Source organism: Pipistrellus kuhlii, unplaced genomic scaffold (assembly GCF_014108245.1).
Source record: "Pipistrellus kuhlii isolate mPipKuh1 unplaced genomic scaffold, mPipKuh1.p scaffold_m20_p_2, whole genome shotgun sequence".
Lineage (NCBI taxonomy): Eukaryota > Metazoa > Chordata > Mammalia > Chiroptera > Vespertilionidae > Pipistrellus > Pipistrellus kuhlii.
This window is the reverse complement of record NW_023425515.1, coordinates 152092994-152110067: the sequence shown is the minus strand read 5'-3', so window position 1 is coordinate 152110067 and position 17074 is coordinate 152092994. Positions and strand designations below refer to the sequence as shown.

Below are 17074 nucleotides of genomic sequence, written 5' to 3'. Positions count from 1 at the left end.
TTGTTTTTAAATATATATATTTTATTGATTTTTTTTTTTTAACAGAGAGGAAGGGAAAGGGGTAGAGAGTTAGAAACATCGATGAGAGAGAAACATTGATTAGCTGCCTCCTGCACACCCCCTACTGGGGATGTGCCTGCAACCAAGATACATGCCCTTGACCAGAATCGAACCTGGGACCTTTCAGTCTGCAGGCCGACGCTCTATACACTGAGCCAAACTGGTTTCAGCAGATCTAGTAGTTTTTTGTTGGAATCTTGCAAATATTGAAATATTGACAGTTTTGCTGCTGCTGCTGCTTTTTCTTCTCCTCCTTCTTCTTTTTCTTCTTCTCCTCCTCCTTCTTCTTCCTCCTCCTCCTCCTCCTCCTTCTTCTTCTTCCTCCTCCTCCTCCTCCTCCTCCTCCTCCTCCTCCTCCTCCTCCTCCCCCGTCCCCTCCCCACCAAATGATTTTTTTTCTGCATCTGTTGACATGATCATATTTTTTTTATCTTTCATTTTGTTAATGTGGTATGTAATGTTAATTGATTTGGGGGTATTGTACCAACCTTGCATCCCAGGAATAGATCCCACTTGATTGTGGTGTATGAACTGTTTAATGTAGTATTGTTGGACTCTGTTCACTCATGCTTTGTTGAGGATTTTTGCACCTATGGTCACCAGGGATACTGGGCTATAAATTTCTTTTTTCACCTGGTTTTATAATCAGGAAAATACTGAGAGAAACATCAATACATAAAATGAGCTTAGAAGTCTTCTATCCTCAAACTGTTTAGAATAGTTTGAGAAAGATAGGTGTTAATTCTTCTTTGTATGTTTGGTACAATTCACCCATGAAACCATTCAGTACAGGATTTGAGCTTGCTGGGAGGTTATTATACAATATTTTATTTTATTTTATTACTGCTTCAATTTCATTAGTTGTAATCCGTCTATTCAGATTTTCTGTTTCTTCTTGATTTGGTTTTGGCAGTCGTATGTTTCTGTGAATTTATCCATTTATTCCAGACTGTCCAATATTTTGGCACATAGTTGTTTGTAATATGTTCTTACAATCCTTTGTTTTTCTTTGGTGCCAGTTGTTACTTCTCCTCTTTCATTTCTGACTTTATTAATTGGGTCCTCTGTGTTTCTTGATGGGTCTGGTTAAAGGTTTGTCAGCCTTTTTTATTTTTTCAAAGAACCAGCTCTTGGTTTCATTGATCTTTTGTATTTTTTTAAGACTTCATTTTGTTTATTTCTGCTCTGATCATTATTATTTCCTTCCTTTTCTCTTTGTACTTTGCTTGTTGTTCTTTTTCAAGTTCCTTTAAGTGTAAAGTTAGGCTGTGTACTTGACGTTTTTCTTGTTTCTTTCACTAGGCCTAGAATGCTATGAATTTCCTTCCTTGTTTTCATACCCAGGGATCTGAAAGTTAGGTTTGCAGTCTACATTTATTTATTTTCCATGCGGGGATTACAAGTATCTACATGTTTATTACTTGTTAAATATTTAGCATGTAGTATAGAAATCAAAATGTTTAGTCTTTTTTCTATAAGAGAGACAGGCACAAATAAAGTATGACCAATGTTAGTTTAGATTTGGGAGAGGTCATGTTTTGTGGAAAAGAATTGGGAAAAGGTGCTTGGAAGAACATTTGAGATGGGATTTCAAAGGATACATTTCAGTAAAGGTTGAGATATTTAGTGCGATGTTTGCCCCATCTTAGGTCAAAGGTATCAGCATAAACAGACATTCAGAGTAAGGACTGTGCATGGTGTCCTCATGAGGCAGTGAACAGTCTTTTGAGTAGGAACATGGAAGTGGTGTGTAGGTGGGAGGGTGTTTTGGGGTAATATTTGGAGAGGTAAATTGATGGTAAAGGCTGTGTTTGATGAGCCTTTAATTTAAATAAGGAATAGAGATCCATGGAAGATGTTTTACATGGGAGAGGGTAGTGGTAATGGTGGTTGGCTAATCAGCTGGATTATCTACTAACTGCATTTGTGAATTAATTGAATTCATGTTTTGTCACTTTTAGGAAGTTCACGATTTATTACAAGACTATGAGTTAAAGTACTGTTATGTGGACAGAAATAAGCGAACAGGTAAGATTTCACTTCTAAGCATCTAATTTTGTTTTGATCATACTTATAGTCCTCGTAAAATAAAAATGTGTAATGTCTTTTCATTTTTAAGTTAATCACTGAAATTCTTAAGCATTAAGTCATATAAATGTTACAATTAAAATATATTTTTCTGAAGATAATATTAGTATCCTAAATTTTAATCACATAAATTAATATGGAGTTACTGGAACCTTATGACTTTTTATGATGACTGTTCTAATGTTATAGGTTTTTGTTTTGTTTTTTAAATCAATCTTTATTGTTCATATTATTACAAAGGTTCCTCATTTCTTACCCCCTCCACCAGGTTCCCACCCCACCCTCTGCCCTTTCCCCACCCCCCATTGTCCTCATCCATAGGTGCACAGTTTATGTTCAGTCTCTTCCCGCATCCACCACTCCCCTTTTCCCCAAGAATTGTCCTCCCCTTTCTCCATTAAAATTAAGGTGTTAGCTTTAAAACCTCTTTTTGGCAAGAGACCTTAAATTTTCAGAACTTTAAATTTTCAGGTAGTAAATCAATTACTTAGCATTTTCTCAAATCAATAATACCTCCACATGCCCAAGGATACACTTCACACAAAAGACACTTCCAAGTAGATCAACCAACCTCATCCAGACCCCACACACGGCACTCACAGATCAATACCCCAGTGCTACAATAACTCAACACATCCAGATCTAAGCCTTCATCACTTGATTCAGCAGACCCTCAAGTTCCCCCAAAAGTTTCCAGCCATGTCTGAGAAGCAGCCCTGGAGCATGGGCAGGCGAGGAGCAAGCTGTTCCGGGCCCGGCTGCTCTGGGCCTGGCCGCTGTTGCTCTGGGACCTGGCCTCTGTTGCTCCGGTCTGCTCCACAACCAGCAGCTCCGGGTCTGGCCGCTGCTGCTTGGGGCCCAGATGCTGCCGCTCCGAGCCTGGCTGCTGCTGCTCCAGACCTGGCTGCTCCTGACCCGGCTTCTCTGGGCCTGGCTGCTCCGGGCCCAGCCGCTTCGGGCCCTGCCGCTCCCGGCCTGGCTGCTTCTGACCTGGCTGCTCCGGGTCTGGCTGCTTCGGGCCTGGCCGCCCTGAGCTTGGCCGCCTCCACCCCAGGCCTGGTTGTCACTGCCCCAGGCCTGGCTGCTCCGGGCCCGGCTGCTGCTGCTCCGGGCCCGGCTGCCACTGCCTTGGTCCTGGCCACTCTGGGCCTGGCCACCGCCGCTCCAACATTCTGTCTTTTTTTTTTTTTTTAACGCATTTATGTTGCAATGTTGGCTGCTGAGTTGAGTTCTGTCTTATTCTTCGATTTTTCAAGATCTTCTTTGTATTCTTTCTTAAGTAATTTTACTGTCTTTTGCTATAACTTGATTTCTTCACATTGAAAACTTCTTCGGTTTCTTCCTCCTCGTCCTAGAAGCTCAGCAGGCTGGCCTGCGGCACCCCTTTGTTCTCCACTGCTTCCTGCATGGCTTCAGCCTGTTGCCGGGGTCAGCGCCGCCCAGGAAGCAGCCCCCGGCCTCGGCTCCGTGGGCCCAGTGGCACCTCCCCGCTGGGGGCCCTGTCGGCCAGCTCCTTGCCAGCGCCCGGCTTGCTGATGCCCAGCAGCGGCTCCTGCTCCTCATCGCATTCTTCCCAGTCTGAAGCTTTTGTCTCCTTCCCGCTAGGGCAGTCTAGCATCAGAGTCAACAGACCTTTCCCTGCGTGCAATGTTCGTGACTCCGGGGGCTCTGCCTTTTGCCGCTCCCTTGGGATTCTGCCTCCCAGCCCCGTCTCCCTCTGTTTGAGCCTGGGTTCCCAGGGTCTGGCCTAGAACTGGGGTTCAGCCCTGTCGGGTCTGGGGTTCAGCCCAGTCCAGGACTTTTATTTCCTTCCTGCTAGGTAAAGCCAGCCAGGTACTCAGCCTCCCCCTCCTCTCCAGCTCCGTCCTCTCTGCGCGCGCGCAGCATGTCTCCGTACCTTAGGCTTTTACAGCTCCTCTGATTTTCCTTCTGGTTTTCTCTTTCCTTCTTGTAGAATTTTCAGTCAGTCGACTTCCTGTAGCTCTGGGCAATGTCCATTTTATATTTTAGTTGTATTTTATTGAAATTGTTGTGTGCGGCTGCGGTTAGGTGTTTACCTGTGTAGCCATCTTGGATCTTCCTCATGTTATAGGTTTTTTTTGTTTTTTTTTGGTTTTTTTTAAAAAATATATTTTATTGATTTTGTACAGAGAGGAAGGGAGAGAGATAGAGAGTTAGAAACATCGATGAGAGAGAGTCATCAATCAGCTGCCTCTTGCACACCCCCCACCGGGGACATGCCCGCAACCAAGGTACATGCCCTTGACCAGAATCGAACCTGGGTCCCTTCAGTCCCCAAGCCGACGCTCTATTCATTGAGCCAAACCTGTCCCAGCTGAGCCAAACCGGTCCCAGCGGTTTTTTGTTTGTTTTAATATATTTTTATTGATTTCAGAGAGGAAGGGAGAGGGAGAGAGAGAGAAATATCAATGATGAGTGAGAGTCATTGATCAGCTGTCTCCTGTATGCTCCTACTGGGGATCGAGCCTGCAATCCAGGCATGTGCCCTTGACTGGACTCAAACCTCGGACCCTAAAGTCTGCAGGCCAATGCTCTATCCATTGAGCAAAACCAGCTAGGGCTTATGTTATAGGTTTTAGTGTTATAATGAATATTCCATATACATATATATATATTGTATATATATATATAGCGTTCTACATTAGAACACTAATGTAGATCTATTGAATAAAAATCTCTGGTAGTATGGTCAGAATTCTGTGTTTTTTCCCCTGGCTTTAAAAATTTGAAAATAGGAATATTATAGATAAAAATGAAATCCAGTGTCTCCTTTTCTCTGATTCCATTCTTTCCCTCCCTTCTTCCCTGGGGGAGAAGCATTTATGAATTCGGTACATACTTTCTACACCTGGCTGTCATATTGTGGCAGTCATGAGAGCTGTTCACAGATCCTTACTCTTTTTCTTCTGGCATGAGGTGAGATAGTTCTCTGGCTCAAGTGGACATGAGATTTGCTTCTGGGTGAATGAGTGCGTATGGAAATGCACATATCCCTTCTGGGTGGAAGGTTTTAGAGCCAGCCTGTGCTTCACTGCTCGCCCTCTCCCTGGAAGAGGCTGAGGAAGATTGCAGCACTTCTTCCAGCTCAGCTCCCAGGGTAACAGTGAGGAGCAAACCCTCCTTCCTTCCAGGGTGGGATACGCAACAGCAACAACAACAAAATCCCTTTCATTTTGTTAAGCCATTGAGATTGTGGAGCTATTTGTTACCATAATACTGCGACTAATACCTGTAATTTTATAATATGAATAATTAATAGTGTTGTTCTTGATGTTTTTAAAAACTTCACATAAATGGTTTTATATATGTTTCATTTAGTTACTTGCTTTTAAAAAAAACAAAAAACAAAAATCAAAACCTCAACCTTGGTTTCAGATCTTTCTATGTTGATACATATAGTTCTAGTTCATTCATTTAAACTACTATATATTATTCTGTCTTGTGAATTTATCACCATTGATCAATCTATTCATTACTGGTAGGCATTTAGAAGCTTTAACTTTCCAGTATTTCAAATAATGCTGCAATGAAAATCCTTATTTTTGTCTTCTAATATACATTGCAACTATTTCTCCACAAGTAAATTACTGGGCCATATGTTATGTACAATTCCATTGTTACTAAGTATTGACAAAGAGATTAGTGGTAACAGTCTTCACAGCTCACACAGGGCCAGGAATACTGCTGTTCCCATCCTCATAATTCAAGGTGCATCAGGAGGAATTTTCAGAAGGGTCCTGTCTCAAGAGTCAAGAAAATCAACTCTAATCTTACCTAATAAAATTTAAAAGTGAGATCTGAAAAGATCAAACTATTTCCTAGTAACTCAGTCACCCCTAGAACAAAACTTAAGAATATTTATAAAAAGGCAAAAACATCCAGCACCCAACTAAGTAACCTTTATAGTGTCTGGCATGAAATAAAAAGTTACCAATCATAGCAAATGAGCAGAAAAATACAACCCAGAATAAGGACAAAAATCAATCAAAATGATAGAATTTAAACAAAAGAGTTAATGAAAATGGAAAACAGTTTTTATAACAATGTTCTACCTGTACAAGAAATTATAGTAAAGATTGAATATATTTAGTGGAGATATGGAAAACATTGAAAAATACCAAGTCAGATTCCTAGAGATGAAAACTATAATGTTGGAGTTTAAGGGAAAAAAAAAAAAAAAATATATATATATACACACACACACACACACACACACACACACATACACACACACACACACACACACACACACACAGTAGGTGGGATTAACAACAGAAAAGATGTTGCAGAAGAAAAGATTACTGAATCTGAATTCATAGAGATAAGAACTCTCTAAATGAAAAAGAGAGCCAGAAGAAGGCTAAAAACATGAACCAAGTACCAGCGAGCTGTTGGATAACTTCAAAAATCCTTAATAGTAGAGTGATTGAAGTCTCTGAAAGGGGATTTTTGTAGGAGGATGCATCATATTTTTTACTTGAGTTGCTGGTTATGATATTAGCATTAATTTAATGGGGGTGTCAGCATTAAAAAATACAATAAAATAGAAAATGTCTGAGTGCTTTGCATATGATCATAATATTACCTCCTGATACTTTTGTTTTAGAAATATATATGTATATGTTTACTGAGTCACAAGCATAAAATGTATTTCTTACTGTTAGTCATAGTCACAAAAGTTTGAAAACACAAGCTTAGAAAACTCATTTATTTTATCTTCCAGCATTTGTTACCTTATTGAATGGGGAACAAGCCCAGAATGCAATTCGGATGTTTCATCAATATTCTTTTCGAGGAAAAGACCTGATAGTCCAGCTCCAGCCAACAGATGCTTTGCTGTGTATCACCAACTTGCCCACTTCTTTTACATTAGAAGAGTTTGAAGAACTTGTTCGCGCGTATGGAAACATTGAGAGGTGTTTTCTGGTCTACAGTGAAGTCACTGGCCATTCCAAAGGCTATGGATTTGTGGAATACATGAAAAAGGACTTTGCTGCAAAGGCTAGATTGGAGCTATTGGGCAAACAGTTGGGGGCATCAGCTCTCTTTGCACAATGGATGGATGTTAATCTATTGGCTGCAGAGCTCATTCATTCTAAGTGCCTTTGTATAGATAAACTCCCTCCTGACTACAGAGATTCCGAGGAGCTGTTGCAATTTTTCTCCGGTACCCATAAACCTGTGTTTTGCCAGGTATGTAGCCTTAAGATGACATTAGAAATGTTTTTAAGTATCTGTTTTGTATCCACTCTGCATGCACTCACAAATTTATTATACCTATGTGAATATCACAATGGATAATCTAATTCTACTTTAGTCTATAATGAAGATTTTAATGTCATGGTAAATCTTAAATCAATTCCTTTGGTTGATGGGCAAACTACTGTTATATAGCTAAGTATGTATTAGCAAATCCATCACTTACTCACCTCATGTCATCCGTTCATTACACCATTCATCCATTGATTCATTCCTCCATCCAAATGTTATTTATCACCTTCTCTATGCCAGACATTATATTGCAAAATGTCAGAAATATAGATAATAGAAAGATATGCTTTCAATATCTCACAATTTTGTAGAAGAAACTGACAAGTAATCTAATCATTGTAAATCTTGTATGAAAAGGGATATAATGGAAGCTAGAAAAGTTTAATGAGGTTTAAGAGAACATATAATTTTGTCTTAATGGGGTCATTGTAAGTGAACCATTTAGAAAAGATCCTGAAAACTGACAACTACTGGTAAAATTTTCAAGCTCCTTATCATAATAAAATTAAATATGTTAGACTAAATAGAAAAAAATGTATGCTATATATAACTTCTTTCCTCACACATGTAAGATAGCAGCTGATGAACTTTTCCCTTCTTTTCTTATCCTCCCCTTTTTCTTTAGTCATGTATTTGTTGAGTCTCTATAATTGCAGTAGGAAGTTTAAAGTCTGTTATTGTATAATCATATATATGCATAAAGGCGTCCTATCTAAAAAAGAGGGAATATGCTAATTGCCGCCACACCCTCACAAGATGGCAGTGCCTGCAGCCAATAGAGGGAATATGCTAATTGACTTCCATGCCCTCACAAAATGGTGGCGCCCATAGCCACAAGATGACAGTGTCCAGTCCCCTCAGCCCCACTGGGGGACAGCAGACGCCATGCGCCTCATCCAGCCAGAGTCCCCCAGTCCCCTCACCCTGCCTCATCCAGCCTCAGTTCCCCAGTCTCCTCAGTCCTGCCTCATCCAGCCTCAGTTCCCCAGTCCCCTCAGTCCTGCCTCATCCAGCTTCAGTTCCCCAGTCTCCTTAGTCCTGCCTCATCTAGCCTAAGTACCTTAGTCCCCTCAGCCCCACCTTATCCAGCTGGAGTTTCCCAGACCCCACAGCCCTGCAGGGGAAGGCAGTTGGGGGTGATTGGGCTGGTAGGGGAGGGCAGTTGGGGATGATCATGCCAGCAGGGGAGCAGTTAGACATCAATCAGGCCAGCAGGGGAAAGGTTAGGGGGCTATCAGGCAGGCAGGTGAGTGGTTATGAGCCAGCAGTCCCAGATTGTGAGAGGGATGTCTGACTGCAGTCCCAGATTGGAGAAAGTGCAGGCTGGGCTGAGGGACACCCCCCTTCTGTACACGAATTTTGTGCACCGGACCTCTAGTATATACATAATGCGTGTGTGTGTGTGTGTGTGTGTGTGTGTGTGTGTGTATATATACACACACACATACATACACACACAAATATATGATTCATACTACCCCTCCTACTTAAATTTCTAATCCCCCAATCCTAATATAATAAATAGCAAAGAAAGCACCTCAAGAGCTTTATAAAATTTTGTGACAAAATTTTAATTAAATCTCTGACCAGTTATGAAAAGTTGTCTTATGGATTAACTAATCTTGAAACTAAGAATTGTATAGTAATATCCTGTGGCCATACATAATTCTTTGTAGCTTAAGTTGAGGCCTTTTATACAAATGAGAGGGGAAAAGCCATTTATCACAAAATGCATTTGAGTTACGAATCCCAAAGTCAGAGTGACCTGAGAGGTTATCTGGTCTAGCTTGCCATCTTGTAGAAAAACATTTGTTATAATATTTGTGCATGACCACTTAGTGTCTGTTAAAATCTTTCAAGGTAATGGAAAATTAACCAGATCACAAGTCAGACCATTTGTACATTTGAGTGGCTCTCATATTAAACTGAAATATTCTCTTCTAAAATTACCTATGTCGTGGACTTGGGTGATTTTTGTCTTTGGAAAGATTTAAAATGGTATAATTTGTGTAGGCATGACGGTTATCATAATAAACCAGGAATAGTCCAAAACTTTTTAAAGTTTTCAAGAGATTAATAAAAACAACTTTATGATGCTTTTATCAGTAGATCTGTTCAATTCAAGCTCCTTTAGTGGTAGGTTGATACCAACTATTTTGAAGACACAGTCTCTTAACCTTGTAATCAAAAGAAAACAAAGAGACTAATGGCTTTTACAGATCTGATTTTTGAGATCTGGTTTGGATAGTAAGAGGAATGGGGTTGTAGGAGAAATGTTTGGAAGAGGTAGACTTTTTTCCCTTCCTCCCATGAGACTAGGAAACATTTTTACAGAGAAGAAAACATAAGTGGACAATTTTAAAAGGAAGGAAGAGCCCTGGCCAGTATTGCTTGCTCAGTTGTTAGTGTTGGCCTGAGCACTGATGGGTTGTGGATTTGATTTCCAGTCAAGGGCACATACCTGGGTTGTAGCAATGATCCTGGCCCTGGTCTTGGTATGTTCAGGAGGCAACCAATCACTGTATCTCTCTCACATTGATGGTTCTCTCTCTCTCTCCCCTTTTCTCTTCCTCCCTCCATTCCTCCCTCCCTCTCTCCCTGTCTCTTTCTTTCTCTCCTCCTTTTCTGCCCCCACCCCCCATCTCCCTTCTACTCTCTAAAAATCAATGGGGGAAAAAATTAAAAAGGGAGAATATGAAGGAAAAATAAAATTTTGTGTACTATGCAAGAAAGTAGAAGTTAAGCTTCAAAAATAAGAGAAACTAAAAACCATTTAATTGCGATATGAACTTATGAGGTGCCAAATCCACATAAAAGTGTGGTTCACGTGTCTTCTCAAAGACACACCCAGCCGAATTAAAGCTCATTGATTACTTTCTCTTGTGAATGTGAAGATAATTCAGAAAATTTAAAACTTATAAACTTTTTAGTGTTGTATTTTGCTCTTATTTTTGCTCTTTGTACCAGTCTTTACAGATCCAGGACTTTAGTATCTTCCTTTACACTCTTACAGGTGGGTGACTGGAAACAAATTAAGTTCTGCATTTTAGGAGTCTTAGTTAGGGCCCACTCAGAAGTAAAGATTATATGTTGCATATGTTACTTTTAATAAACCTGGGGCATAGTTTTTGCAAATAAGATTTGTTTTGGTATACTTGACCAAATTTCTGGGATTTGCCTAAAATATATAAAAGTTGAATGTGGTTCCTCCTACTTTTCTTCTCTTGGTGGTACAAACTTTATTTTACATAGCTATGTAGTTCAGTAATTGTTTTAGTATGTTTCATTATTTATGTATCTGGTGAATTTATTTAAAGGAGGTTTATATTATTGTGTCCTCATGTTTTCTTATAAGTTATCAGTTGTATACATTTCTTAATATATAGGGAATATTATCATTTGGACTTTGACTTGTAAAATAAATTAGAAATTGAAAGAATTCAAAAGAAATGACAGAATCTTGTTTATTATCCTATCTTCCAGAAGTATTGCATCTAATCAACTAGTAATTTTTTTTTTTTTCAAGAACACATTTTCTCACCAGTATCATGCTCTGGTACATTTGTTCTTGAATTTGAAAGTTATATCCTGTAAAGAACGATTTCTAACTGACTGATAGAATTCCCTTCTAATAAAATGTGTTGCGTCAGCTTGCACAGGATGAAGGTAGTTACGTGGGTGGCTTTGCAGTGGTGGAATATAACACTGCGGAGCACGCTGAGGAGGTTCAGCAAGCCGCCGATGGCATGACCATCAAGGGGAGCAAAGTGCAAGTTTCCTTCTGTGCCCCCGGAGCCCCGGGGCGAAGTACGCTGGCCGCCTTGATAGCAGCTCAGCGCGTGGTAAGTTTGTCGTTCTTTATTAACACAATAACAATTCCAACATTTTTTAAATCTATGCAAACTACCACTAATTGGACCTTTATTATCTTTCTACTATATAAAGATATTCCTTTTTAAAAAGTGGTGAATTGAATCTGTGTAATCAAGCCACGCGTCATTACAAAAGAAGAAGTTGTTTTGTCAAGTGTACTCATCTTAGGACTTTTTTTTAAGGCATATAATTCATTCAGCAAATATTTGAGTTCCTGTTCTGCTCCAAATTTTCAGTAAAACGTGCCTCTTTTTCCCCCCCAAAGTGTTCATAAGTATCCAGAGTACAAAGAGTAGAAGATGTGTGCTTCCGGTGTGCTCACACAGCACATTGTAGCTACCTCTATTGTAACTGTCTCCTTATATATACATAGATAGTTGTTGATTTTTCTTCCTCCTTATTTTGTCAGTCATTGTTCCGTACATTTGTTTTGTTTTGTTTTCATGGACCTGGTTTTTGTATGCAAGATTGAAATTAACATGTTAAACACCAAGTCTGTTTTGTCTTCCTTTCCATTTCAGTCACCGGTGACTGACATGGTGCTTAATGTGTTAATGATGATATTGCACACCGTACCTTAATTTCCATCCATTTTGCAATATCGCCTTGTGTTTATTGCTTCTCAGTTTTCATTTTCAGAGAATAAAACTTGAAAATTTGTGTGGCTGTGAATATTCTTATTTTTTCACATATTTAAGAAAGAAATAACTCAGCTGGATATAAAAATATAGATTTAAATTTCTTTTCCTGAAGCACTTTGAAAATATTAATTTGTTGCCTTCTTGTATCCAGGGCTATTGCTTTGAGAGAGAAGATACTAATCTACTTCTTGTTTCTTGGAAATATGTCTTTGTTACAGAAAGCTTTTAGCATTGTGGGGTTTTTTTTGGACTTTAATGTTTTTAAGTTTTACATAAAAAAAGTGTGACTAGATGTGTTTTCTTCTTATATATCATACTAGAGGCTCAGTGCATGAAATCCGTGCACTGATAGGGTCCCTAGTGGCTGCCAGCTGCCGGCTGGGCCTCTCTCCCTTACCCTGGCAGGCCCTGCCCCCTGGCTGAACTCCTGGACAAACTCCTAGTCGAGGGGACAATTTGCATACTGCATGTTTATTATATAGGATTTGGAACCCTATGTGCACCTCCTTTCATCTGTGATCTTTAATTTTTTTTAATAATGGGAAATTTTCAGCCGTTATATTTTCAAAGATTTCCTTCTTTGTTGTCTCCTTCAGAGATTTCTGTTTTATGTAGGTGGGCACTTCCAGTCTCTTCATTGACTTGTGTTTTTTGCTTTTGTTTTGTTTCCATTTTCCATTCCCATGGTTTGTCTTACTTGTTTGCATTTTTTCCCCTTTTTTTAATCTTTGCTGATGTCTTTGGAAACATTCTTTGAATGATCTTTCAGGTCACTGTTTTGTTTTATAGTCACATGTATTCTATTTAACCTGTTTACCTATCTATTACAGCACAGGATAGAGGTTAAGGATATTGCTTTATGAGTTTCTTTGTTATCCTCATCTATATAATAGGGTTTGTAATGCCAACCCTGTAGAATTGTTTTGCAAGACTTAGTGATATAATCCATGTAAAATACTTAGAATAATGACACGTATATAGTAAGCGAGGGTTGCCTTTTTTTTTTTTTTTTTTTTTTTTTTTTTTTTTTTTTTTCAGTCATGTTTTCATACCCAGTATTTCTTATTGGTTATTTTTTGTAACAACTTGCCCCTGCTTCATATTGCCAATTAAAATCTGTTATGCTTTTAAGTGTTTAAAGAGGGATTCCAGCTGTCAGTGTCATTCTCTATTTTCTGATGGCTAACAATTTTCCTTTTGTAACAAAATACCAATAAAGATATCAGGCTGGCTTTTAAAACCAAGAACAATTTCATGTTATTAGGAAGCCACCCAATTACATATATGTAAGGCCATCCCATCTTTTTTTCTCTTATAAGAGGATTAAATAAGGAAATCAAGACCTTTATTATAAGAAATGTTATGTAAAGCAACCCACATTATTACACTTTTGATCAACATTATAGTGAAGCTCTTCTCTGGTATCAAAACATCCATATTTTGTCAACAAGTTATCTTCCTGTTATAAATTCAGATCTCTAAATAAATAAATAAATAAATAAATAAATAAATAAATAAATAAATTCGGATCTCTTTGGCATCCGTCTACTTGTAAAGAGATTTATCTTACTAAATGGTTGGTCTTCTTAAAGCTAATTTGTATTTAACTGAGACATTCCGTGAGGATGTTAGTATGAGCTGTGTAGTAGAGTGTAACATAATCACGAACTGTGGTTGAAAGTATACAACAAATGTATAATACAAAGCAAATTGTGCTTATCACAAAATAAATCTTATCAGATGAATGAGAATTTCTGGAAAAAGGCCTTTAAACTGTCACCTTTTTTACTTATCCTTGTTCTGATGTTTCCTATTTCTGTATTCATTGAAGATGCACTGTAATCAGAAGGGCTTACTCCCAGAGCCAAATCCTGTACAGATTATGAAGAGTTTAAACAATCCTGCCATGTTACAGGTTCTTCTCCAACCCCAGCTCTGCGGGCGAGCTGTTAAACCAGGTAAGCACCTTGTGCTGATTAAAGCTAGAATGAGCCGAAACCGGTTTGGCTCAATGGATAGAGCGTCGGCTTGGGGACTGAAGGGTCCCGGGTTCAATTCTGGTCAAGGGCATGTACCTTGGTTGCGGGCATATCCCCAGTAGGAGGTGTGTAAGAGGCAGCTGATCGATGACTTTCTCTCATCAATGTTTCTAATTCTCTCTCTCCCTTCCTCTCTGTAAAAAATCAATAAAATATATATTTTTTAAAAAGCTAGAATGATGGCACGAAGTTAATTGTGCTGTTTTATATGGAAAAACACATTTAAATTACTCCAGAAATAATTAATTTTCTAGGACTTTTCAAAGAATTTTAATTAATGATCTTAGGTGATAATGTGTTTTGGCTCTTTTTGGTGGATACAGTCTGCTTATGCGTTCCTAATTTCTTTTAACCATTAACAAATGTTAAAGATTAAATCTTTAGTTTAGCTCCCAGTTGACATGAACTTATAGACCGGATATTAATATACTACATTATTATCAACTATATCAATAAAGGATATGATATTCTTCTTTGTAATATTTCTAGCAGAATTACTTTATTGAGAAGTATTAAAGGTCTATTTCTTCTTTGTGCTTTGTTTTTGTGAAACTGTTTCATTTTGTAGAAAACGACAAAAAACATTATTTTCTAAGCAATATGGAAATCTTAAATCATTATCATACACATGGAATATCTACTAGTACTTATTTAGTATTCTTTCTCTGATAAGAGTTTGCTTACCTTCTGAAATGAACAACTACATACACAAATGTGTATTTGAGCAGTTTGAGGGAGTAAATTCCTATATTCAACACTAATTTTTAGAGTAAAATATTTAGAGTAAATATGTTTATTCAGTTTTAACCCTTCACTGGTCTTACACCAACTAGTGGACTGCAATTCATTTCTAGCACTGACTACCCAGAGTTCACCTAAACCCTGTAAGTTAAGGGCTTTATCCCCAAAACATCTGTCTGAAATTTCATATTCCAGCCACAACTTCAGGGGGTCCCCAGGCTCTGCACTTCTGACCAAGTGACTACATATTTGGGTGTTCCTATGACCCCTCAGGTTTGATAAATTGCTAGAACAACTCACAGAACTTATGATTACAGTTTTGTTATCAAGGATGCAACTCAGGAACAGCCAGATGAAGAGAATACCTAGGACTAGGACTGGGAAGGTCTTGAATACAGCTTTCATGGAATCAGGGCACATTACTCCCCTAGCACTTCAGTCTGTTCACCAACCAGGGATCTCTATTGAACTAAGTCTGATGTCCAGGGTTTTTATTGGGGTCTCATTTGTAGGTATGATATTTGGCCTTCTTATTGAACTCAATCCTCTCTGGAGGTCAGGAGGTCTGGCTGATATCACATGAGTAAAGACCCAGACCTCTCATCACTGGTTGGTCTTTGGTATGACCAGCCCCTATTCTGAAACTATTTGACGCCCACCTAGAGTCACCTCATTAGCATAACACAGATAATCTTGTCACTGGGAACATTCCAAAGATTGAATTTTTCTCTCAAGAACCAGGCGTGAGGACCAGTTATTCTTCATTATACAAAAACTAGTGGTCCCTCGGCCCAGCCTGCACCCTCTCCAATCTGGGACCCCTCGGAGGACTCCCCCCTGTGGGATTTCGCCTAAACCAGCAGTCAGTCGTGCTTTTGCAATCCGGACCGCTGGCTCCTAACCGCTTACCTACCTGCCTGCCTGCCTGATCACCCCTAACCACTCTGCCTGCCGGCCTGATCACCCCCAATTGTACCACCATTCTAGCCTGATCACACCAGCCTGCTTGCCCCCAACTGCTCCCCTGCTGGCCTGATCGCTTCGAGCTGCACCCCCCACTGGCCTGATAACCTCCAACTGCCCTCCCCTCCTGGCCTGGTCGTCCCTAACTGCCTCTGCCTCTGCCCCGCCACCGTGGCTTTGTCCAGAAGGACATCCAGAAGGTCTCCCGGCCTAATTAACGTATTCCTTTTTATTAGTATAGATATTCGTGTTCAGTACTTCATATTCTCATCAACTATATATGTGTAAGCAGCAGCTTTAGAGGTTTTCTGGCTCCATCTACAATATTATGCAGTCTTCTGCAATTTTAATGGTATAGAGATATCCTTGTTATGTCTTGGCTAATTGAAGCCTAAGAAGCTCACTATTTCCCAAGGCAGTCTATTCCCTGGTTTGACAAATTTAATTACTAGAAGGTTTTTTTTTGTTTTGTTTTGTTTTTTATATTAGATGGTAAATCCCACATCCTTTAGTCACTTATTCTAGTTTTCCCTGTGAAAAGACACAGAATAAATCAATTTTTCCGTAAGATAAGCCTTCTAATATTTGAAGACAAGTAACATGAAATCTTAGTCATCTTTGTTTTTTCCTGTCTTCTATTCTCCAGACCAATGGTCTTCTTTTATATATTTACTTTTGGATTATGGACCCCTATCAGTGAAATAAATTTTGAACAGAGCCCCAATATATACATTATATATATCATATACATGTCAAATATAGAAATGCACTCTTGTCAACCCATATAGAAAGACATCTTAAACTTAATTTAATTTTTAAGAAGAAATTAAACATAAGTAATGGTTCTAATTTTTTTTTTTACACCTCTTATACCTCTTTGGAGACTACAATTCTATATTTGACCTTCCACAATATGTCAGGGTATGCTCTCTAGATGCTCTCTGCAAGTACCCTGTTTCCCCGAAAATAAGACAGTGTCTTATATTAGTTTTTGCTCCCAAAGATGTGCTAGGTCTTATTTTCAGGGGATGTCTTATTTTTCCATGAAGAAGAATACAGTACACATTTATTGTTAAATGAAAATAAAGGAAATTTATTACCTGTATATGGTACTGTAGTACGGTAGTTGTCAACACAAACCAGATAAACTATGAATCCTATAGTATCAAGAATTTACTCATTTATTCAATGACAATCATGTTATCATCTCCTGGAACATCATCATAACAATCCAATTCCTGAATTTCCTGGTGAATTTCTTGTGACTACATTTCTTTCAGAATCAGTGGACCAAATCTCTCATGTTTAGCAATAGCATTCTGAGACAAAGCCTAGGAGGGGCCTCATTTTGAGGGGGATGCCTTATATTTCACTCAG

The 17074-nt window shown here is 38.9% G+C and overlaps 1 protein-coding gene across 2 annotated transcripts in view; it reads left to right on the top strand.

Moving 5' to 3' along the window:
* RAVER2 (ribonucleoprotein, PTB binding 2) overlaps positions 1–17074 on the top strand; it is an 82940-nt gene that overhangs the window by 23202 nt on the left and 42664 nt on the right. For both annotated transcript variants that reach the window (XM_036447422.2, XM_036447423.2), the window contains exons 2-5: positions 2022–2088; positions 6893–7362; positions 11091–11282; positions 13786–13912. In XM_036447422.2, coding sequence (XP_036303315.1) covers positions 2022–2088; positions 6893–7362; positions 11091–11282; positions 13786–13912 — 856 coding nt within the window. The remainder of the gene's footprint in view (positions 1–2021; positions 2089–6892; positions 7363–11090; positions 11283–13785; positions 13913–17074) is intronic.